General features: G+C 42.0%; 1 protein-coding gene across 2 annotated transcripts in view; it reads left to right on the plus strand.

Annotated features, from left to right (window-relative positions):
- SPECC1 (sperm antigen with calponin homology and coiled-coil domains 1) overlaps nucleotides 1–24,939 on the plus strand; it is an 85,095-nt gene that overhangs the window by 6,731 nt on the left and 53,425 nt on the right. For both annotated transcript variants that reach the window (XM_066563769.1, XM_066563772.1), the window contains exons 2-3: nucleotides 13,452–13,628; nucleotides 15,593–15,728. In XM_066563769.1, coding sequence (XP_066419866.1) covers nucleotides 13,482–13,628; nucleotides 15,593–15,728 — 283 coding nt within the window. In that variant the 5' untranslated portion in view covers nucleotides 13,452–13,481. The remainder of the gene's footprint in view (nucleotides 1–13,451; nucleotides 13,629–15,592; nucleotides 15,729–24,939) is intronic.

The raw sequence follows: 24,939 nt of genomic DNA on the forward strand, positions 1-24,939 counted from the left end.
AATCCCGTCGGGGTTTTTAATTCCAAGGCAGCCTCCAGCACACATCTCCAGAGCTTCGTGTTGCTGTGCAGCTCTGCGCTGTCAGTGATTTAATGGAATGCTTTTCTGTTCCGGGCTCCTTGGAGTTTCTAACCTGTTGGAATTCCTCTCCCGTTAGGTGATAAAATGCCAGCTCTTCCAGCATGAGATCCCTCTGGGACAATAAGTAAAGGGAGCAAGGAGGGTTGTGCAGGATTTTGCCTGGGTAGGTAGTTAGAACTTGCTGTGCTACTTGAATATGGTAATTCTCTATGAATTCTTAATGAGTGCCACATTATAACCTATATAGCTGAAAACTAACAGTGAAGAATAATAAAATAGAAAGTTACTCCTTTTCCCTTAAGCCTTTCTTGCTTTTAATCACTGAAATTAAAACAAAAAATCAGTTAGTAAAAAAGAACAGTATAAGTCTTATGGTCCTCTCTCATGGAAGAGCACTCAGTGTTGCCTTTTTTGTGTGTTCAGGTTTATCTACATTTTGAATAACAGGGTGACTAGCAAGAAAGCTGTCCTTGGTTGTTGATGATGCCTAAGGAAGTGGAAATGTTTGAAAATTGCAAAGAATAATAAACTTTGCATAAATGTGTGCAAAAGTGATCAGCAATTTTTATTTTAAGTATATGAAATATGATGAGTGTTTCTTTGCTACATAGATTTCCTTTCTCATTTTGACTTTTTCTGTGGGTTGGCTTTTTTTATTTTTTTTTGTAGATAAATGTGTGTTAACTCTTGAGTGTTCTACTTGGAAATTACAGAAATACTGAAAAATGCTGGCACATCTTACAGAGTTACTTTTGAAACAGGCAGTTTCCTAATTCTATTCTTGACTGACTCAGTGGCTGTTCCCTTGGAAATTCTCAAGTTGTTGTCTGGTCTTCTGAAATTTTGGCAATAGGCACCAGAGGAAGCTGTTTTTCTTGTCTCCTATAGCACTCCATGTTCCATAAAACATTATCTGCCTTTTTTCACCCCAATTTAATTATCCTAGTCTCTCCCAGCAACAAGCGTTTTCTCCATTTGCAGGTCAAAACTGGTAGCCACAGGCTGAGCCCCTCAGGTGTTGGGTAGGAACATGGAACTCTGAGTAGTCTCTTAAGAACAGGGAAGGAAAAATAAATCCCAGTTCTGCAAGCCAGCTCACACAGTTTTGCTTGTGCTGGTGGAGCCTTTTTGGCAGCAGTTGCAGGAGTTCCATCCACCCATTTGATCAGCAGCATCTTGTTGACTGAGCAGCAGTTGTTTTTGTCAAAATGGAAAGTGGTGCCCCATGATTCACTCTGCAAACGTCCACCAGCAGCGTGAACTTCCTGACATCTGCACTGCAACTGAGAAAATAAAGAAGTTTGGATCAGTTATGTCCAAAAGGGAAAAAGCACAGAGTAAAAGCTGTCCCAAAGCCATGGCCTCACTCCACTAATATCCACTGTCTGATGCAGGCTTGCCTTTGTAATTGCTTTTGGTTTTCCAACTCCAGACAGCAACGTCCCAAGCCTTACAGCTGAATTAGAGACTTGCTTTAAAAAGACATTGTTATTGACATAGCAGCCTTGTTTATGGAATTTCTCTCCTTTGTAATTAAGATTGTTTCATGCACAAAAGCAGTTAAATATGGCATAAATATCTGTAAATGCAAAGATATTTTAAACCTTGTTCCTTAAGTGAGTCTTTCTTCCACACTATGCATTTGCTTCTCAAATGAGCTGTGCCACCCAAAATTCTGCCCTTTGCCCATTTCATTAAGTTCTCATCCATAGCTGTTCTTGTGGAATTGTACCATTAATGCAGTTTGCAGCATAAAGCCTTTAAATTCCTCAAATGCAGTACTTTTAAGGTGTATTAACGGTGAGGTTTGATCTTATTCTCTCATACCTTGTAGGGAAGTTGTGGGAGCAAGTGCATTGAGCAGAATGCAGGCAATATGTTCAGTGTTATTTTGTCTGTCAACCAATTTTACCAGCTGGGTGAGAACCTGGCAGATACTTGAAAAAAGTTTATATTGCTACTTGAAATTGTTTTCTCATCCTGGCTGTGTGAAAGTAATTATGGTTAAGGCCCTGGCTTTCTTTCAGCCTGGCCAACTCATTTGAGCTGTTTGTTTCTGGGCTGTTTTTTCATTTAACAGAAAGGCAATTTATCAATTCAGAAAGTTTTGTGCTGAATAACTCTTTGGTCCAAGTAAAGAGATCAGGTAATTATAGCCATAAAGGCTACCAGAAAACCTCTAAATAAACAAATATACTGTCTGGTCTCCTTGGGTTTGGGGAAATTCTCCACCACTATTCCAGGCTGTCTCCCCAAGCTGAAGTATGTAAATGTTGTGACTGTCTCCTTACAGCCAAGCTTTTCATTTTTAGGTTTCGGTCAAGTTATATTTATCAAATGTATCCCAAAGATATTTGAGAGTGCAGTACAGGAGCTCATCTTGCCTCCCCACTCCCTCATCTCAGTTCTTTATTTCTCTTGGCTGGAGGATGGGAAAGCCTATCAAGCTGCCAACACTGCTGTCCCTCTGAGCCCAAACAAACTCACCAGCAGTGGCAGAGGGGCAGAATGCTGCTCTCCAAAAAGGGTTTGGTTTCTTCAGCCAAAGAATCTTCTCAGCAAGGTGTCTGCACCTGATGTCCCTCTCATTGGTGAGCTCAGGGTCCCTGCAGCTGTTTGCCCTGAGCTGGTATTTTTGAGCTGCATCTGTTCAGTTGTGATGGTGATCCCTAAGCAGAGGGGTGAGCTGCTGTCCCTCCCCTGGGGACCAAGTGACCTCATTGGTCTGCATCACATGTGGGGTCACTTCCTCAGGGAGGAGGAACTCTGCATTCAGATCAAGTATCTACAGAAACTTCCTCCTTATCTGAGCTGTGAATCATCTCAAGAACTCTGAATGTTCTGTGAAAATACAGAACGGGTAAGTTCTACCTGTGCTCACACAGCCTGACCTTGGGTATTGAAGGAACTGTCAAAATGGGCAGGGTAGAAGGATTGGTACATTGTGGATGTTGGCAAAGCTGGAACAGCACCTGACTGAATTTAGGGACTTAGAACTAATGCCTGCTTGAGACCTGCCAAGCACAGACCTTTATCCTGCGCCAAATAAGTCATGGTGTGCTCTTTTGTCTTGATCTGGCATTTTAAGATAAGGCAAGAACTCGTTTCTTGAGAATATCAGAAAGTTGGATCCCAAATCCATAATCTTCAGAGGAAATTTGGCTTGACTCAATCTGTCTTTAAGGTTTGGTTACTCTATGATAGCAGTAGTGCTGCCAAAACTGAGCTAAAACATAAATTTACTCTTGGCATAACATCAGCTTCCTTCAGGCCCCTTTGGCACCTCGAGTAAGGAGAGTGCAACAAGGTTGGACCATTCAGATCCATCCTCTACTAGAAACATCTCCTGTAGTATCAACATTACTTAAATACCAGGTTCACACTGTTGAGAGGGAGAATTCCTGATCTGTAGGAATTCTTTGATCAGGGAGATCAGAGGGTGATCAGACCCTCTCTAGACAGAATTGGACAAAACCCCGTGTTTTAAACATGTTCGTGTTCTGTTTGAAATTTGGATTTGATACAATTTCATTCCCTCCGTCTCCTTCAACTTGATACTATCTCTGCTTGCTGTAACTCTGTTAAGACCTCTGGCCTTTTTCTTCCTGTTTTCAATCATGAAATTCAAAAACTTTAAGGAAGAGGTTAACATTCTCAAGCATTTGTTCACTCTTGTCCTTTATTTGCTCTTTTCTAAATAAAGAACAGATAGACCCTTCTTGGGCAGCTCAAGTCACTCAGGACTGATTCTGGTTAGTTTTGTAAAAGCTTCTGTCTTAGTGCACCTTCCTTCCCTGCACCCACTTTTCCACTTTGTTGAAGCAATGATGGAGGTAAGGGAAATGCCATAAGGTGTCCTGGCTATGATTGCTGGCACTCTGGGGGACGTATTATTGTGGAACAGAAAAGCTTCTGCAAGCTGCTTCTGTGTTTTCCTCTGAAAATGCCTTTTTCTATGCCACCTCCTTGCCCCTTCTCTGTGGTATGTGCTGCATGTTTTTGCTTAATTGGATCATCCAGACCAGTCTGTGATGTGTGCTCTGCCCAGTGTCCAGTCCTGCAGTTGGGGATGATGGGACTCTGAAAGAAACTCTTCATCTGCTTTAAGGATTGAAGCATCTCACTGCTCTGGACCTAGGCTACAAATTGCTTTCTTGCATAAATCCTCCATGCTTTGATGAAAATATAATATTTGTCATTCCCCTGAGTAAGCGAGTGCCTGTGTGTGTGTGCTGAGTGCCGAGGCGCCGGTGGAGCCAGCTCGCTTCCGTGTGTGAATCATTTCTCAAGCAGCTCTCTGTGTCTCTCTGCAATGTGGTTTTCCTCTCAGGGAAGCACTCAAGCCCTGAATTTTCAGTCTGGTTTGCACATGCTGTCAGAAGCTAGTGGGAGACACTTTTCTTTTTAACGCAGAAAAGAGGACAAGCTTTTACTGTAAGTATTTTGTTATCTTTTATTTCTTTTATGATGGGAACTGTATTATCTCTAGAAGGATTCTTGGGCCAGTAATGTATTTGTAGAGTGAATTAACCTGCTTTGCTCAACAAGACTTTTTTTCATAGCATCTCAATGTAAAACTAAATTGAATTAATCAAAAATAGGGTAAACATGGCTATGTTAGCTGAAAATGGGCTGGGGGTGGTCTAAAAGCCATTTCAACCACAGAAAAAAATCCCCTCAGGAGAGCTGGCTACTGTATTTTCCTCCTGCTCAGCTACATTGATTTAGAGACAGAAGGGGTGAAGCTGTTTCTGTTCCTGCTTTTTCCTCTGGCAATTTACGGTTCTTCCCCGGCAGAGAATCAAAGCAGGAGCACGAGCAGAGTTTCCTCTGCTGCTGCTGCTGCACGTGCACACAGTCCAGTGAAGGAAGGGCAGAAGGGAAGGGGCTGCTGAGCCAGGACAGCTTTGGCAGCTCAATGTCTGTGGGAGCAAGGAGAGCACCTGGGGCACTCCAGCCAGGGCTGGTCAGGTTCTCAGCAGGACCCTTTCATTACAGCACCTCGACTGTTGTCTTTAAAATTGTGCTGGGGATGAAGATTGGTCATAGAAACAATTGTAATAATAACAGCATTTATAGAGCAGGTAATATGGCAAAGTTGTAGAGATGTTAATTAAGCCCTGTGTGTGTAGCAGTGAAGGATTAGTGGCAGAACTGGTTTGAAAACAGGGATTCTCTACCTTTTTCTCTTCTGTACAGTTCTAGAAATCCCCTACTGATCCTTTCTGGTTTGCATGTTTCTTTCTAAATTCAAGTGTTCTTTGCTGCTGTAACCTTGGTAGGAGAAAGAATACCTGATTTGCTCAAACAGTGTTTTTTCTGCAGAATTTCTGTAACTACCACAGAAATTCCTCATCCTAACATGCACTTGGCTATGTGCTATCCCTTCCCTTTCTTGTGCAGTTCTAAACCAATTTAATTTCATTGTGCAGCCCATCAAGGTGGGTCGTTCAGTCCATCAGTGGCCCCCAGCCACAGCTGCAAACTGTTGCTTCGGTCTGTTCTGTTCCTGTTCGTTATGAACATTTTTAAAATGCAGAAGTCCTCTGGTTTCTCCTGCAGCTTTGGAGTTATGTCCTCATCTTTGCAAGGAGCCCTTTCTGTCAGAAGTTCACACTGTCTCTCATAAATGCTCAGAAGTTCCCAGTTTATGAACTTCAAGTGAGCTATTTTGCTCTTTAATGGGAGATAAATATCTCCTTAAGGGATAGCTTCCAGATCTCAATTATTTCTCTGCACTGTGATGGATGGAAAACGGGAGTCAGGGAAACATCCCAGCATGTGGCAATCTGTGAGGCTGCTCGCTTGTGTGCTGTGTGACAGATGTTGATTTATCTAATTTTTGCTTTTTTTTTTTTCTGTGGGGTTCCTTTCCAAGGCAAACGAATGAGTCCATCTTCGTAAATATCCTATTTAGTGAGCAATTATTTTACAAATGGAAAAACTAAGGAAGGGAAGATTGCATGGCTGAGGGGGTATGATGATCCTGTGCTGAAGCTGAGGATGGAACCAGGTGGAATTCCATGGAATGCATTGCCTCTGGTATCATCCTTCCATGCTCGGAGGGGACAGGGAAGCTGCCACTCTCTGTACCAGTATGTACCAGTCAGGATGACCATGTAGCCACGTGCTGTCCATCTCTGCTGTTCCAAAAAAACATCAGCATTCCTTTTCCTTCTTGTAGTTGTGTTTCCCCTCTATGCTACAGAAAAACGTAATGACAGGTAATTATCAGGCAAACCACTTGTAATTATTCTTAATTTCTTCAGCAATTATATAGCTCTTGCTCTATCTGAAATGAAACCTTCTTCTCTTCCTTCTTGTGGGTTGGCAAAACATGAAGTGGCTGAATGTGTCACTTGCTTTGTGCTGTATTCACTGGGACAGTAGTTCAAAGAACATGGATTAATGAGCAATAGCCGCCTTGAAATGGCTCTAAAACATTTTTGTTCTCAACCTGAATGTACTGAACATGAATTAAACCCATCTATTCAGGACAGAGTCATATTGGGGAAAGCCCAGAGTGACCTAATTCCTCACGATTATAACATGGTTGTAACTTCAAAAAGGGAGTTTGGAGTCAATGCATCATTTTTAGCCTTCCTGAATATTCCTGTGCATCCTTCAGTAACGTGATGTTTGTGATTCAGAATTGCCACATCATGTAGAAAATGACAGCTGGGTTGGGAGTTTTGTTTTTATCCTCTCATTTATAAGATCAGGGGTCATAAGGAGGTAGCAGTGTTTCTCTCCTGAGCTGTGTAAAATGGTGACTGGTTAGATAATCAGTGTGAGAGGAGGAGGAGATGGGGAGTCCATGTACAAACAGTGTGATTCACATACAGGACAAGCATGTTCCCAGACATCTCCCAGAACAGCTTTGGCTCAGTTTGCCAGCATCAGTCACTGTGCTGGATGACAGCAAAGATATCTGTATTTTCCTGTCTCATAAATGGCCAGCAGCATGGAACAAGGACAAGGGAAATGCAGCTGAACCAATTCCTTGTCCATGTGCACACATGAGGATTTTGTTGTGATTTCTGCATTTTTCTCATGTGATCTAATGATGAGTGAAAGGCTGACAAGTCCAAAACCCCAGGGACAGCTTCTGTGGAGGAGGGTGGGCAGAAGGTTTTGCAGTGCTCTCCATGCCTGAAAAAGTCATCAATGACTCTGATGGTTGCTGTGGGAAGAGGATTTTATTTTGAATGATGCTGAGACATGGAGTTTTGCAGTTGCTGGCCCAAGCTCTGGCAGCCTTTTGGGGATGGATTTGGAGGCTGAGTTGATGGCTGGAAACCTGTCACGTGTGGCTGCCTGGACCTGTCCTTGCCTGGGCCATCTCCGATCTTTGGGCATCCTTGGAACCTTTCAGTACATTTGTGTGCTCCTTAATAAATACCAATTGTAGGGAATTCTTGAAAACACACGGAGGAAATAAGCAAGAAAAGCCTTAACACAAAAATGTGAGCTGCTCAGTTACCACTGTAACCACAGATCAAATTTGTCTTTGGGAAGTTCGAGGGAGTTTCCATTATCTGTTTGCATCTGACACCATGGGGGGAAGGAAAGGAACTGGCTCTGCAATAGTTGCTTCTAGAGCAGAGGTAGAGCTGTATCCCCTGAAAAGAAAATTCTCATCTGATGCCGCATTGAAAGTGCTCTTTTGATGTTGAAGAGTTCTACAGAAGAATCATTAAAGCAAAAATGCAAAGCAAGCTTCAACCCAACAGAGTGACTAAATGGGTGACCTTGGGGATGTCTGTATCCTCATTTCTGTGTGGTTCTGTGGCTGAAATTTAACAGCATTTTTAACTCCTTGCAAGATCGCTTGGATTCTACAGCTGCCTAGATGTTTTATTATAGTACAATCTTCATTGTTTAAAGTGGAAAAATAATAATAGCACTAAAACCATCTTTCTTGAGGCATGAATAAAACCAGCAGAATCTGCCCTGCTGTCTGGACATGAGAATTTCCAAGCGATGTCTTGTCTCCTGGTCCTTTACCAGCAAACCACGAAAATTCAGCTGCAAATGAGATTGGAAAGAGAGTCTGCTGAGGTAGACCAGAGGAAACTGTGAAGTGTCTGGGGTGGGGTTTGTAATTGATTCTTTTTGGACAGCAAAGGCAAGAGGAGCCTTGGGGATGAGGTTTTGGGAAATTGGTATTTTTTTTGTCCGAGTTGTGTTTGCCTCAAATACACCAAAACCAAGGTAATAGGAATTAAAGCAAAGAGAGATTGAATAGATACAGAAATTCTACTGAGATAAAAGGAACAAAGGCCTCAGGAAAGCTGTTAAAGGTGACCAAAAGGTGACCAAAATCCTTTGTTTTTATTTTTTAGCCTGATCTTATTTCTAAATGGAGTTTTCTCTATGCCATCTATCTCCACATTACCAATTACTGTATTTGGACTATCAGCTTCCCTGGTTTGATTCCTAATATCAGTTAAGAAATCAAGATGAGTCATATGGAAGCATCTGTCAAGCCTAAAAATTGTTGTTTAAAGTTAATTGATGTGAAAGGCAGAAAAGAATTCTATTTTAGCCCAGCTGTCTATCCTGCCATGCAGCTTCCTACGTGCCACTAGAAAATGCTTTACAGTTTACTGAACTTGTTAGATATTTCTGTGTTCCAGTTGATAGTTTCTCTGAAAATAGCAGAAGCTGATTAGAGAGAAAATAGTAGAAATATGATGCAGATTTTACAAAAAAAAAAAAAAGAAAGAAAATCGTGCTTTGAATTCATGAGTGTGTGTTACAAAGCTTCTGGAATGATCTGACCTTTGGATGTCATGAGAAGTAACTGAATTACAGGAAAGTGGCACTGGGGACTGTGGGGTTTGACCCACCAAAGTCACACTTGTGTCCTTTGAGGGCCTCAGGTGCAGAGTTGGGACTTTGGCCTCGTCCTTCAGGACTGCTGGGCATTCCCAGGTCCTGGTGAAGCTGCCATCTGGCACATTCCTCTCCAGATTCAGTAATGAGCTTTCATAATTCTTTATTTCTTTCCTTTTCCCAAAGCATCTTGTGCATGACTCTGCTTTAATTTGAGTGTCCTGCTGAGTCCTGACATACAGACATGTGCACCAAAACCTAAATTGTATAAGAGTTATGTGTGGGGTACAGATGCTTTCCATCCCCCAACAGGGATTTTCCTGGGTAATTTCATTTCTGCAGATATGCTAATAATTTTTATTTATTTAATAGCGCAACTCCTAGGTTTCTTGACTGTGAAATAATATTGCTCATCATCACTCAAATCAACCTATCTATTCTTTTTAGTTCTTCAGAATAAAATAGCCCTTAATAGTCAGCAGAATGTGTGTCCTAGAAGTTTATTCCCCAGAACTGGTGAACTCCTCTTTTGATCCACAGCCAAGTCTAAAGATCCTGGAGCCCTGGTGTTGTTCCTGCTGATGCTGACTGCCTGTGAGTTAGGATGAATTCTTAATCCAGTTTTTCTAGCCATAAAATGGGAATCATTCTAAGCTGGTTCTAAAGACTTTTATTAATAAATGCATGTGGACTGACTAATAAAGAAATGTCTGGGTTCTCAGCCTTTAATAAAACAGTAAAATTTCAAGTAAAATGGACTGCAGAACTTCTGCCAACTGCCAAAACAGTCCTCATCAACATATTCCAAATATCCTTTAAAATACCAGTAAGAAAGGATGAACTGCATAGCATGGCCTGAATTTTTAAAGGCTGATGCCTGCAGGGAATTCTGAGGATTACTGAGAGAAGAAGCTCTGTCAGGACCAGCTTTACATTTTTGGTAAACCTGATTATCCTTTGCAGTACCTGTTTCAGAGGAGGGGTGTATTCAGACACCACTTTTGGGTGTAAAAGATTTTTAAAAGCCCAAGCCCCTGCAGTCTGGAAGTGCCTGGCAATAGAACCAATTTTGCTGAAGTTACATCTTGCTGAGTCCTCATTTATTTCAGCATGGGGCTGTTTCCTCATTTTCAGAGTCCAGCTGCAAGCAGGGATTTAGTCTGGCCAGCTGAGTGCCCTGCTCTGGCTGATGCCAAAGAAGGACTTTGAATTTCAGGTTGGCAGTAATTCTGTTTGCTTCCTAAGGAAAATTCCCTGTGAAATGTGCAAAAATGAAAAATAAAACCACAGAGCTCCAGGCATTGCTTAAAGCAAGTCATTTTCCCATGAGAATCAGCTCTCATCTGAAATGTATTGACACAGAAGGGGTATAAAACAAGTTCTTTTTGTCCCTGTGTTTGCAGGAACAGCTTGGTTGTGTCTCTTGTGGAAAGCTGCTTCTCTTTCAAGTCTCCCTGGGGGTAGCCTAGAGATCAAATCAGTCTCTCTGGGGTCCTTGTGGAAGGCTGATATTTAGTGAAAATACAGCAGAGTTACTTCTAAGACACAAATAGATGAGAGCTGGATGTGATGTTTTTAATAAAGGTGCTGTTTCTACACCAGGATAAGAGAAACCTCCTTGCCAGTGCTGGGTGTCCTGGTTGCTGCCTGGCTGCAGACACTTGGGGTAGCTGAGTTAATATTTGGGTTCACTGCTACCATGGGCTCCTTCCATGAGCAATTTCATGAGGCTGAACTCCAGGGTTTTCCATTGTCCCCACTGCTCACACCTTCCATGGAGCTTTTTTATTTTGCTTGCTTCATTGTAATGCAATAAATTGTATTTGGAGGAGGGGGAAAGCTGATGGTGACTCTGAGAATGGATTTTCTGCTCTCATCAAAGAACAGCAGGGCTTTTTTTTTTTACTTTTTTTTTTTTTAAAGTACTTTTATTTTGCACTACTGAAGCAGTACTTCTAATAACTCAAATATGTGTCACCTACTTAGGAATGAAAGCAGCTTAGGATGTGCAACCTGGCTTGATGCTTTGAAGTACATATAAGGCTTGTGGAAAGTCCTGGAATCCCACTTCAGAGATGGAAATCTTTATCTACAAGGCAAATTCAGGTTAGCCAAATACCTGAGAAGTCTTAACTCCATCTTTTACAAATGCCAGTTCTCCTATAAATACATGGAAAACTAATAATAAACACTTATAAATCCAGGTATTTCTTCTCAATTTTAGTTTCATCTGCTTGGTGCAATAAAATGTTATTGAATCCGCATGGCAAATAATTCAGCTCTCTTTACATGAAGAAGCCAGTTTGCCTTAGGCTACTGGCTGGATTTCTTGAATTGTGGTTTGGGATTTTTTTTTTTCTTTAAGTACCTCTTCCTTTTACTCCTAAGATCGTGGTCTAATGAACATATCACTCCAGTGCAACTTGAAAATGTCATGGATGACTGAAAATTAAATTCCTTTGGATATCAAGAAAGCATCTGTACAGCTTAAGGCAGGAAAATATGAGGTACAGTTATGAAGAAAACCAGAGGGTATAATAAAGCAGCATATGTGCAACCACTGGATCTGCAAAAACCCAAAATCTGCATAATTTGGAGATGTAATCAGCAAGAGAGTTTGTATGTGTAGTTGCCTGTTCACCCATATAAATACAGTGAATGTTAAAAGGATTAAGAGCCTGTTAAAAGATAAGTTTTTAAATATTGTAAGCACCAAAGCTTGCTAAGGTGGATCATGAGCTGTGGCAATGCTAAATAATATCATCTATTGTAATATAGTTTACATATCTGTCAGGGCTTTAAAACAGTGATCAGCATAATCATCACCAAAGGCTCTTAATGAGATCAGTGGATGGCTCCTCACTGGATGTGTGAAGAATTTTAATGGGGTAATGCCTATACTTAGCAACAACTACTAACTTTTAAATTCCTTTATTTAGGAGCTGATAGGGAACTGCTGTGGAGAGAGCAGACAGCCCCCCCTGCCAGAGGCACCAAGGACAAATAGAGGGAATGTCACTTGCTGGCTTTGTTCTCTGTGAACAGCAGCTGAGCACTTGACATTGCCTTCACCTCCGTGCAGAAGCACTCCCTGAACAGACCGAGGTGGCACCTGCAAGGTGCTGTCACTGTCAAATCCACCCTGGCCCCTGACAGAGCTGTGTCCTGGGAGTTCAGTGAATGCTCTCATTTATGAATGTGAAATCAGGTACAAGGCAAATTATGAGATGTAACATGTGAGCAGAACCCCCCTGACTCAGCCAGGAATAAATTGCTTCAGTGTCTCTGTCAAGGTGTTGCTGTCCAAGCTCACTCATCCTCTGAGCACATTGCCAGGCACTGGGCACTCACTGGGTGAGGGAATTGCCTAAACTTTGAAGATGAAGAAAAACAAATGGCAAATTCTTAGTTTAGCTGGTAGTTACACATGTAAAGAAATTTAGAGATTTATTAATGAATTTTCAGCATTCCATCCTGTGCCTGTGGATATTCTAGTTACCTGTTTAACAGACAAGTTACCCTCTGCCTACACAAGGCTGAGCCACAGCAACATCCTGTGTCTATTTTGGAAAATGAAGAAAAATGTTGCTCATATGAAGTGGAGGAGGACAGGAGATATCAGGCCACCTCCCCTCCCTTACATTCCCAGCCCAGCAGGATGGTGGGATTTGGAAAAAATATCCAAATAATTTTTTATTCTGCTCATGGTATGGATTGGGCAGTGGCTGGTGAAAATGAATGGGTTTAGATCTCCAGGAGTTTCAGGGAGCTGTTTAACTGGCAGCTGTCAGCCTGCTGAGGGAAACAGGGCTACTTGTTCCTGCTGGCAGCTGAAATGTCTTCAGCTACAGCCAAAAAAAGGAAATCACGTCTGTTTGCTGGTTCCTGGCAGGATTTCTCTCTTGCATAAGCTTATCTCTGAGGAATAGTGGATCTGGATCTTTGTTTGCAAAGAAGTTGGTTTTTTTTTACAATGTTTTGTGAGTCTTGGTATTGTGGAACATCTTTTTATCACTGTGGCAACATCAACTGCTGCTCCTCTAGAAGACTCTGATAAGTTAAAGATATATTTTCCACCCATCTGAGGAAACTTGCTTCTCATGTGACTTTCTAAAAGTGAGTGTTCAGTTGAAGATGCTGGATCTAATGGTAAAATAAGTAATTTTCCTTTTATCACAAAGTTGCTTTAAATTGCTGTGGACTTCAATGTTCTCAGTTGCTCTTCCATTGTGCTTCCAGCATTCACAGGTGTTCTGCTGTGCCTGAGAGAGGTTTTGGGACTAAAGCAGTCCCCAGAAATGTTAAAGTTCCTTCTGTGGTTGGTATGAAAGGTAAAAGTGGCTGTAGCCTGCTCTGAGGCTTCTCTAGGCTCAGTGCTGATGTTTGTGAGGGAGGGGATCAAGTTTATCATGGCCTTTTCAGCCCTTTAAACTCATGTCAGATATCTCTCTTGCCTTTCAGGTCACATAAAGATAAGTTATATTTTTGTATGAGTGCATAAATACATATAAACTTTTTTTTTTTTTTTTAAGAGTCTGTAGACTGAATTACTTGGGAAGAAAATGAAGAGTAGTGCCAGGCCTTGGAGTGCAATAGCAAAGCAAGGGAGTCATGGGGTTGACAGAGGAAAACCTCTTCCCACCACCTCCACAGGAATGAAGACATCCAAATCCTCCACTTCCCTTGCCTTCGAATCCCGCCTCAGCAAGGTACAAATCCTTGGACACTGTTCAAGCATTCCAGGTTAAAATTCCAGTCTTGATCCAGGTTAAAGCTTTGGTTTAATCCTCAAACTACTACACCCACTGTGCTAAGTGCAGGGAGATTTAAATTTTGTTGTATATTAAATTAATACACATTTTTCAAAGTATTTTGCATGTACTGTATCTGTACATTCTGTGAGTGAGGGAATTGCCTAAACTTTGAAGATGGAGGAAAACAAATGGCAAATTTCTAGTTCAGCTGATAGTTACACGTGTAAAGAAATTCAAAGAGATTTATTAATGAATTTCCAGAATTCCTAAAAACCTGTGCCTCTCCCTTCAAGGCAAAATATCTTAACAGAAGACATTGCAATAGAACAAATACATTTTATGAATCCTAATTTTTATACAGATATACTTAAAAAAATAACAGAAACTTCTGTTCAAGTAATATTTTTAAGAAAAGGGAGTAATACACCTGAAATGCTGCTGCATCTGCACTCTTGCAGCCAGCAAGCAGAAATAACCTGGTCATCCAAATCCAGACCAAGGTTGTAACTTTGCAGTAACAAAGTTTAATGAACAGTACAAAGCAGGGTAGAGTATTTAGATCTCCTCTTGGTTAAAACTTCATTAATTGTCACAGTTTTTCAAGGAAAGGATTAATTTCTTGAACTTGCTGTGCAGACTCCTAGATGCACTTACCATTGTGCATTTCAATGCTCCAGGCAGGTTGTGCTGTGTGGTTGAGGCAGCATCTCTGAAGGAATGCTACTGAGGACACTAATCAGGAAATCTGATATGATTGATTTGTTAAATTTAGTGTTAATTGTGGAGAGATTTCTTCCTAATGACAGCTAATGCCTTCAAACTGTGTCCAGCTGCAAATGCAAAATCATCAAAGTGGCTTGCTTGAAGAAAGGGAGTAGAAAAGGCACTGTAGTTGCTGCTATAGGGAAGAACACATTGAAGAAATTACTTCAGAGAGACTGCAGAACTCTCTGAAGGTCAGAAAGTCAGATTGTTCCATTCTCCTCCTGAGAGTGAGCTGACAAAACCTCTGCCAGAAGGAAAAACGTTCGTTGTTTGGTATCCTGGAGCACCATCAACACTTCAGCTATTGAAACTTATGGGCTCACAGGGTCCAGGAAACCACAGACTCTGAGTCAGAGGAGGAGATGAAAGGGAGAAGGAATTAGAGTTGAAAGATTTCATTTTGCTTAAACGTTTCACATTCAGGAACTACTAAATAGGGGCAGTGCTTGTTGTGAGCTCTCTTTTCTCTTAACCCAGCAGAGGTGTTCAGCCTGTGCTTCAGGGACCCCCTGGTGGCACTGGACCACTTCAAAGGAAGTGGATTTTCATTTGAGAAAACACTTTAGGTGTCCACAAACTCAAAAGTATGGGAAAACTTCTGCTCTAGGGAGACTCTCCAAAGCTTTGGTCTTAAAATACTTAAAGTATTTTTCCTGAAATTAATTAGAGACTGTTACTAGAGGCACACAAATGGGAAATCAGCCGACCAAAGTTCTGAGACAAACTGTAACTCCTGCTTGCTGAAGCAAGATCCTTTCAGTGTTTCTTTTTGAATCTCACCTTGTGCTTGTGTTCCATGGGTTTCTTGAGTAGGTACTTCGAGTGGACTTGTGTGACCAGAGATTCCCTCCCAAAAAGTTGCCAGTGGACCACTCCTCTAAACTGTTTTCTCCTCGCCTTTTAATTATTTGCCTTTTTGAACAGTCTTTCCCATTTTTATTCTTCATTGTTGGAACAGTGCTTTATCCCTTAACCCACTTCACAAAAACCTAGAATGGAATGCAAATACAAAAATTATGTACTCCAGTTATCAAGGCAATATTCCCGTGGGGTTACTTTATGGAAATGTTAATTTTTCTCCCAAAGAATCTTGCATTTTGAACTAACTGAGGGGAATATTCAGGGTCCTGACCTGTTCCCCCTCTGTGCCACAGCTGAAGCGGGCAAGCAGCGAGGACATGCTCAGCAAAGCTGGCCCAGCAGCAGCTTCGGGAGTCTCCAGGCTGAAGAAGACAATCACAGCAGGAGCCATCTCAGAGCTCGCTGAGAGTCGGCTGAAGCCCAGCACAGGTAGGCACCAAGATGCTGTGAGCCGTGCTGTGAGTGACAAGGTCCCAGCAGTGTCCCCTGTCCCCCTTGCAGCACAGCCGTGTGGCAGTCACAGGACTCTGTGCTTTGCATCCTGCATCCCCCGCGCCAGGGACAGGAGGTGAAAAGGGATGCACTGGGTGGGTTTAGGAGCCGGGGCAGCCCCAGCAGCCGGGCGGTGGCGCCGGTGCCCCGCGGCTCCGGGGCAGGATGGCCCCAGCCCCCGGCTCCAGAGCAGGACTGCATCGCTGTCTGAAGTTTTCCCCATTTATCAATAGCAATCTCTCTTCTCTCTCTACTGAGTGAGCAGAGCTGCTTCCCTGCTGCTCCTGGGACACGGCAGAGCTGTGAGAACAAAGAGCAGCCCTGGGCATCCTCTGTGCAGCCTGTGCTGCTCCTGAGCTAGCCCGGGGCACGCTCTCCCCAGCAGCCTCAGCCCCACCGCTTGTTCCCATAGGTTTCAAACCTAAGCCTGTTTCGAAAGGCAGCGACACCATCTGCATACCAAGGGCTTCGTTGCAAACGCTCTGCTTTCCCCCAGGAGCTCAGCAAATACTTGCTGTTGTCTGCTCCTTGGTGGCATTTCCAAGGGAATGTGAGCTCTTATTAAATTTGACCATGACCTCCCTATTTGTCACAGCCTCTGCAGGTTTTGACTGTGTGACAGAACAATGTTACTAACCAGAGAGAGATTTCTGTTTTTAAAAAAATGAAATATAAAAACCTTTATATACCCTTGGAAGAAAATGATGTGCCTTGTAACAGCACAAATGTTTCATAGGAACCCAAGGACAGATCCAATTTTGCTGTTAATCAGCGTGTAAATCCTCAAATTTAATAGTGACTAGCTGTATCCAAAGGAATTTGGGATTCACAAGCCAATAAAGAGGCATGATGCTTGGGAGGAGCCAGGCAGGGAGATGAAAACCTGTACAGATGATGCAGCACAGGATCCTGGGAATGCAGCCAGGGAAACAGCACTGCAGGGAGTCCAGAATGGAATACGTCTGTCAGACACCAAAACACAAGCATGGAATAGAGAGCCCTCTTCTGCATGCAGCTATAATAACTGGGATTGGAGGAGGGAGATTTATGATGAGGACTACTTTAAATACAAAGGCTGAAATGGTTTATGGAGGTCAAGTTACATCTGGGTATTGCTTTGCCACTTTAAATCACATCATTGGATATAACCTCATATATTGCTTTGCATCTGCATTTGTAGAAGCATGAATGGGCATATTAATGCTGAATGAAAAGAGAACAAGTGATAAAAAGAGATAAAGGCTAAGAATGTATGTGTTACCCCTCTAAAATGGTTTTTAACCTAGAGAGAGCCATCCCAGCTCTTACAGGGACTGTTTTAAGTGTGTATACAGTGTCTTGCATGTCTGTTTTTACAGTGGTTCCATAATCCAAAAGGATGTTTGAAAATCCAGCTGTATGCTGAGAAGATGTCATTGTCAGGGCCACTGGAAGGTGCTTGATCTTATTGAGCAAGGTTACAGAGCTGAATGCTTTGTCACACTGGAAAAGAAAATACAAACAGTCCCACTAAAACGGTGCATTGTTGCTAAGAGAACTAACAGTGAGCATGACAGAGGGCACAGCATGTTCTGGGGAACAGAAGTAGGAAAGGAGAGAACGTTTTCAGCTGCTGTATTTTATTGCAAAGGCATCCCAAAGAGTCTGATTCTGATCAAGATAGAAGCTGACTGTGGAGCTAATCCAAGTGAGAAGGTTCCAGTAGCTGGGAAATGCAGATGTTTGTGTACATAGCCAAATGTGTAAATCTAGAAATTTATTCCAAAGTCACTTTCTTTTGTTTCTTTGATGGCCTTCATCTGTTCTGTGTTTTCCTTTAATGTCTTGACTGCAGGCATTATCTCTCCCCCTTGTTTGGGCTTTTTTTGTCTGTTACTCAAGTGAGTGGTTGGAGTATTTTACTGAAATGATATTCTATTAGCTCCAGCCACACTCTGACGGTACACAGTATGTATAATAGTCCTGTGTGAGAGAATTTAAAGGGAAAAAGGTATAGAAATACAAAAGCTTAGGTTTCTTTCCTCTTTGGGTGTGTCTGTCCACCATTTCTGTGTTGACCTTGAGCAGTAAGACATGTTCCAAATGCTGCAGATAATAAATAATTGCCCTCAAAGATTGGTTGTTTAAATAGGGTTGTTTCTATGCTGCCCTTGGTGGAGTCTCAGTTATTTATTCCAGGCTTTTATTGATGGAACTACCCCTGCCTGCCCTGCTGGGAGCTGACACAGTAAATCATAAACAACTTAAAGAGGGATGAGGCCAAGCCCATGTATCCATGCTTGGCAAGTGGAGTTGAGCAAATGGAGCTGGAGACTGATTCTGGCTGGAAGTTCTGAGCTGTGCTGTTTGGTTTTGTAACTCCTTGGCAGTTTTGAAATCCCAGGCAGTGGGAAATGATGCACAGGGAAAAAATAAATGTCTTGTATTCAGCTTCCTTATCCACAGTGTGATGTCTTCTCATGTGCTGTCCTGAAGGGGCTGTTTGGGTTTGTTAAAACCAAGCTTACAGAACTCTGGCATTGTTTTTAATGTCTCAGTAGATGAAAAAGGGCTGGGAAATTGTAAAACATGAGCAAGAGTTCACTAATCTTGGAATACATTGATTTTAATGCATGTATTTATAAAGCCATCCAGTCTTTGAAGCCATATAGCAAAGAAATGATTGTAAAATATATTAATAGAAAAGTTTGTATATTCATGAGAATCTAGGACTCTCTTCCCCTAAGGTTCAGGATTGTAGGAAATCAGTGACTTCAGATTCTGCTCCTTTGAGGTCTGCAAGCCAAATAACCTTTAAAAAGCAATTTCACAGAGAATTTCAAAGCTTCTTATGTGATCACACACCTCTCAGGAAGAGCATTGCGTGGCAGGACTGGTATGCAAATAGAAAATTTGAGGTTCAGGCAGATGAAATTACTTTCTCAATGGAGCCTGGAAGTCATTCCAAATCCTTGCTCTGAGTTCTGTCATTCAGTCCATACAAACTCTCAGTTCAAGCACTTTCTGAGAACTTGCCTGGGGGCTGTCTGGTTTAATCATGTTCCTGTGCTGCTTTGATGTGATTTCAGTGGCAGCTGCTATTATCTGTCAGGTTGGACAGGAACCAAAAAGAGTCTGGACACAGCCAGGATGTGGGCATGGCACAGTCCAGTCACACATCATCCAAAAGCATTGAGACTATTTCAGCCCTTCCCATTTCTCACAAATATATTGATTTTTATATCAAGTGCTGCCAGCTCCAATATGAGGTATCAGTTATCCCTGAAATGTAATTAAGAGATAGCTGTACTTTTTCTCAGGCTGCTTCATCAGCTTATTTTTTATAGCTAAATAAGGGCTAAATCTCTTCAGACATGATTTGCCTCAGAAACAATAGGAACTTGTCAATAACAATGTTATTATCACCTACCTTAGCATTTACAGAAATTCTGGTTATTTTACTGACAAGTTCTCTCTAAAGGCTAGAGCAGGAGACAGGTACCATATCTTTGGGGGCTGGGAGAAGCCAAGATGCCAGCAGGACTGTGAGGGGTGGCCTGCTGTGTCACCCCCTGCTCCATCAGAAATTACCATTTATTATTATGCATAAAATGGGAAAGTCAATACTTGGCCTGAATTTTCAGCCAAAATAACAAAATACCTGTTGCTTTCTGTGTGTTCCTGCTGAGTTGATCCACATCCAAGGCTGGAGATGGTGCCAATCCAGGAGCATAGAGGAGGGAAGCTCAAAGACATTAAGAGTTTCAATTATCTCCTCAGCATCTTGTGTCGAGGCTCTGAACTCTGCAGGTTACCTGGACAAAAGCTGCTAATCCCAGAATGGAACATTGCCAGCATTGGAAATGAAGCTGCTCTGCAACACAGGCCGTTGTAATAAACCCAGCAAATGAAATAGGGAAACAAAAATACCAAGAGATTTGGCATAATCAGGGAAAACTATAGAAGGGCCTGAGGCTCATAGTCTGTTGTGGCACAGTTTGGGTTGAACAATCTTCAGCTCCAGAAAGGAGGGGCTCTGTTTTGATGAGTTTTTCTGTGATTTGTCATTCACATTCCTGCCCAATAATCAGAGTTAATGTCCCAGTGACTAAATATGATACCTGTGTATCTTCAATTCCTTCCTAGTGCTGGTAGAGCACATACCATGACTCCATTTGTCCATCACTGTTTTTTCATGTAGTTTATGTGAAAACAAAAGTCTTGATTTCTCTCTGAAACAGCTGCTTGCAGCTTTTCTGTGTAGATAGTGCTGGTATTCAGAAAAGAAAGGCTTTAACTAAATGAGGCCAACTGGTCCCTGGCAGCTCTGGTGTTAGTGCTGGGAAAGCTTGAATGTCACTGGTGAGACTTGTTCACCTGTGGCTGATCCCAGAGGGGAGGCTGGTGTGTGGTTTTATTGCACATAGCACTCATTAGATATGCTTCTTTCCCAGCAAAATTGAAAATGTGCCATGCTACAGATTCTCAGAGCTTCTGCTTGTTCATAGAATTGTCATTTTCAGCTTGCTATTTGATAGTAATATAGGGACTCTATCAAGTTTATTGTCTTCTCTCAGGCAACTTCTCTGCTTGCTGTTTACCACTCTGTGATGTGGGGTAAAAATTTAGGTTAATGTGAAGCTAATCCAGACCAGAAGCTTTCCCTCCATGGTCAGAAAATTCAAGGAAGTATCTTTTAAATAAAAGCTTTCTTTAAAAAAGAAAAAAATCCTTGTGAAAAAAAAAACTAACTGACAATATAGCAGTTCATAAGATGCTAATGCACCCCAATTAGGACAGGAAAAAGGAAAGTGATTTCTATTGAAGGACAGCTCTCTGACCTTGGGGCCCTTTTACTCTGCCATACATCAGCTTTTGACAGCGCCTGCTTTTTGTGATCTGCCACATCAAAGCACTGCTATAGGTTTGGGAGAGGTTGCTGCACTTTGCATTCAGGCTCGTTACTGTCTCGTTTTCCTTGTGAACGATGGTGCCAAGTGTGAGGGACACTAATGAGATCGGTATGTTCTGTTCCACCAGGCTCCACTGCAACCAAGGGGCTGAGCTCATCTGGGCTTTCCCAGGAGCTCTAAATATGCTTCAAAACCTCATCTGGAAAGCCACTTGCATTTTACTCCCCCTCCCAGGTACAAGGCACAGCTCTTGCATAATTATTCTTTCCTACAAAGAGATTCTAGCTCCAAAAGTGGTATGAAAAGGAGGGGAGGACTCAAGATATTGCTTTGTCAGGCTGTCATTCCAATTGGCAAGAAGTGCTGCAGGAATTTAGCGTGCAAAGCAGTGGAAATGTGTCTGCATTTACATCCAGAGCTCTACATGCAGCTGGATATGCATATTGACATCTACACATATCTATAAATATCTGCAAGGATGTTTAACATATTGCTACAACCATGAACCTGAACCTTCCTGGCATTCCTTAGCAAAATGTTTCCTCTGTGTGTGATTTCCCCAGGTGTCAAGTAGTCAGACTGAGTTTCAGCACCAGTTTAGAAGATTTCACCCACTGTCCTCTGAAGGGAAAGCTCAAGATTTGAAGTAGATCAAATTTGGCATTCCAGATTTAGGTTATGGCTGCTACTTGTCAAGTTTCTCTTACTGCTTCTTACAAGGATTTTTTTTCTTGGCACAGCCTGCAAATAACAGTTGTTGATTGCTGATGCCTTTGCTGAAAATATTCTTGTATTATATTTATTGCCGTGTTGTTTTTCACGTTCTTTGAAGCTTTGCTCTTTCAACCTCTGTAAGCCATGGGCAGTTGTGCATCCTGGAATGGCTGGGAATGGGGGCTGCTTCACATGACTGTTCTCCAGGCATCTTTTTCCTCTTTGATAACTGGCAGTGTAGTGAGACCAATGCATTTAGAGGCTGTCTGGTAGGATTTCTGATACCTGATCCTGTTATGAATAACAGGCTTTTTGAGAGGCATTCACAGGCTGGCTGCAGTCATCTTGCATTATTAAACAAGTAGGAATTAACTTCTGCTGACAAGACTGTCTGCAGAATGTACCTTTTTCAAGCTTTCTTGCTGTCCTAATCTACTGCAGAATTTACATTTCCTGTGCTGAATCTCTGTTAACACATTCTGAGATTCTGCATTCAGCCTCTTGTTAAAACCACCTGTGAAAGAGACCCTTTTCTCTGGCTGTTCCCCTGAGAATGACTTTGTTGGCACACGTGAGCCCCTCTGGGAGCTGAGCCAGTTCAGAGGATTCAGTGTGTGGTAGGGATACTGAAATGCTGGGTCTTGAAGGCTGCAATGACTTAACCCATTAAATTGTTGACAGTTAATTGGCTCAGGGCAACATGTACAGGGAGGATTCATTACAGCTGTAAGGGAACTGTGGTGATCCCAAAAGCCTTCCTCTCCTCGGGACACCTAAACAGAGAGGGGAGCATGCCTGGATGCTCCAGGAATAGCACAAATCTAGGATCTCCCAGCTTCTTTTCATTTCTTTTCAGGCTTCTTTACTGAAGTTGTTCAGCAAAGTCAACACAACCCTGCTCTGACTACCTGCCCTGGGTTAATTATCAGCTTTCCTTCAGCTGGTTTGAAAAGAAATGATCCTTAACACAAATTCTCTGGGCCTAAATCTATTGCAGCCAGAATGCCTTGGCACAGGGCCATTGTGTTTGCACTTAAAGAATGGGAGGGAGAAGGAAAGGAACGCAAAGCTGGCCTGGTCTGACAAGTATGCAGATCAGGAGAGGGCTTGGCATTCCTTGTAGTATTTTTTTCCACTTTTTTTTTTTTTTTCTGCAGCTTTTGGCTTACATTAGATTTTAATATTGTAGAACAAGAGGGGAGGAATTGACAGCTCCATCTCAGATGTGTTCCTGGAAGGCTGTGCTTCTATGACATGAACTGTGACCTCACCAAGTATCTTCATTACAAAAAATTTGTTTCTAGCATGGTTAAAAAAAGCTTTTGTTCATCTGGGATTCAGCTCTAGATGTTATATTCCTAATCCTTTGAGGTCCACTACTGGGAATGATGCACAGATTCTGAAGATTTATTTTCCCTGCTACCTATGTACTTGGTGCTCATAAAATCTTCGGCATTCATGGAAGAGGAGTGTGACAGTGTGAACTCTGGTGTTCATGATGTCCACACTTAGGGCCCATTCAGTTTAGTCCAGCATCAGTATCTGTAACTTCTTTAGGCCTCAGCCTTCTGGAGAGACTGTCAGCTGCCTGGCCACCGCAAATCTGAGATTTGGTGGCATCTTCACACTCGTTCTCGTGAGCATGGATTACAATTTGAACAGAAATTCCACTCATTCATTTGCTGTGTTATGAATAGGATGCCAAGAAAGTTATGCTTGGCAAGCAAGTCCTGTCATTTGACTAGGGAGTTGAAAGAATTATGTACCTCACACCTTCAATAATTAATTCCCATTCTCACTATATAGGAAAGGAGTGTTTGTGAAGTTTTATTGGCAGTTCAACAAAGAGCAAGGGGATGAGTCAATCTTCATGCTTAGGAAGAGACCAGCTAATCTGCTTTGTAGAGTTGAAATGCATTCATTTGTTTTTGTACCTTTATTGCTGAAGAGGAAGGGAAAGTAATGTCAATGTTCAGATAACAAACAGTTGCCTAAAGATTGAGCCATGCATCTGTTGTGATTTGTTACCTGGTCCCCATCTCATCCTTGCTGTTACTCCTTTTTCCTCAGCTTGAGCTGCAAGCTCCATAAGCAGTAATCTCTTATCTACTCAATCTACTCTTATCTGCTCAGGCTGTAGCCGTATTTAAAAATTTGTGCTTTACCTTTCATTTTGGACTGGGCTAGAAGTCTTTGGCCTGACATCATTCTCCCTATCATGGTGTTAGAATGTTCTGACTTACATTTCGTGCCACTGTCAAAAGTAACAGATTGGTTCTTCCAGTCCTGACTCTCCTACAGTGCTCAGATTTCAGGTGTGTGTGCTCTGAGTCAGTGATTACATTTTATAATTGCTCCAGGCTTGCACCAACGCTGCACTGGGACCTTGTTACACTATTCCCTTTTGTGATTACAGAAATAGAAAGCAGGTGATGAAGTAATAAATGCTCAGCTTCAGGGATCATCAGCCCAACAGGCTCTCACAGCTCATGCAGCCCTTCAGGTGAGTCCTGTTGAATAAAAGCAGAAGTCATTCTTTAGTCCATAGTGGAAGAAAATCTCTGTGGGAGATACATTTCAACAGCAGTTGGAGGAAGTTTGCATCTGTACCTTGGAAAGGGCAGGCTGAGTACCCACCACAGTAAGATACAAGACTTAAGAGATCATAAGATGACTTTTAGAAAAAGAATGTACTGTCACTGATTCCTTTTTGATGGCTTATTCATTAAACAAAGCGTTTTGTGTTTGACATGTCATGAGACAGAAGTAGACAGGAGTTGTTTAATGTCATCCAGATATAGACAGCTGTATGAAAACTTTTCACTTCATCTATAAAGTGTCAGAGGAAGAACAATAGAAAGCTGAAGACTGACAATGAACTCATCCTATTGTACTGAAATATTAGCAAAATTCTGCTTCTATCATATTGAATGGTCTCCAGATACTTTATCTGAAGTGATGGATTCACAACTAGATAGATTAATTCTCCATGTTTTATTTTCAGGCTGTTTTGAGCCTAGGAGACACACTAGTTTATTATTTCTGAATTTGTTTTTAACCCTCTTGTTGAAACCAAGACTCAAGAGAATTCTGTTAATTATCCACATAATGGAAACTGATCACTGGAGTCATTCAGTATCCTTGTTTCCCATGTACATCAGGGCTCCATCAGTGTGGAGCATCTTGATTTTTGGAAAGATGTGCTGTTGGTGAGCCTCTGGGTAGGCCTGTCCTATGCAGCTGCTCTTGCAGTGCCAGTCACAGGCAAAAATATTGATGATAGAGATATGGTGTGAAATCTGCTCCAGTTTGTGGCTGCAGGTCTAGATGTGCTAGTGGCTGTCAGGTTTGATTGTTGTTTTATTGGCACAAGGGGAAATTTGGAAATCACTGTAATAGACTTTTAGGAATAAAATACCACATCCCTACCTCAATAAAGAGGAATAGATTTCAATGGTACCCATTGAATGCTGTATATTGTTTAATATAATAGGGATGTGAGCCTGCTGTGCTGTTCTCAGCACCAGTGGAGGCTGAGAGCA

Source organism: Molothrus aeneus, chromosome 20 (assembly GCF_037042795.1).
Source record: "Molothrus aeneus isolate 106 chromosome 20, BPBGC_Maene_1.0, whole genome shotgun sequence".
NCBI lineage: Eukaryota > Metazoa > Chordata > Aves > Passeriformes > Icteridae > Molothrus > Molothrus aeneus.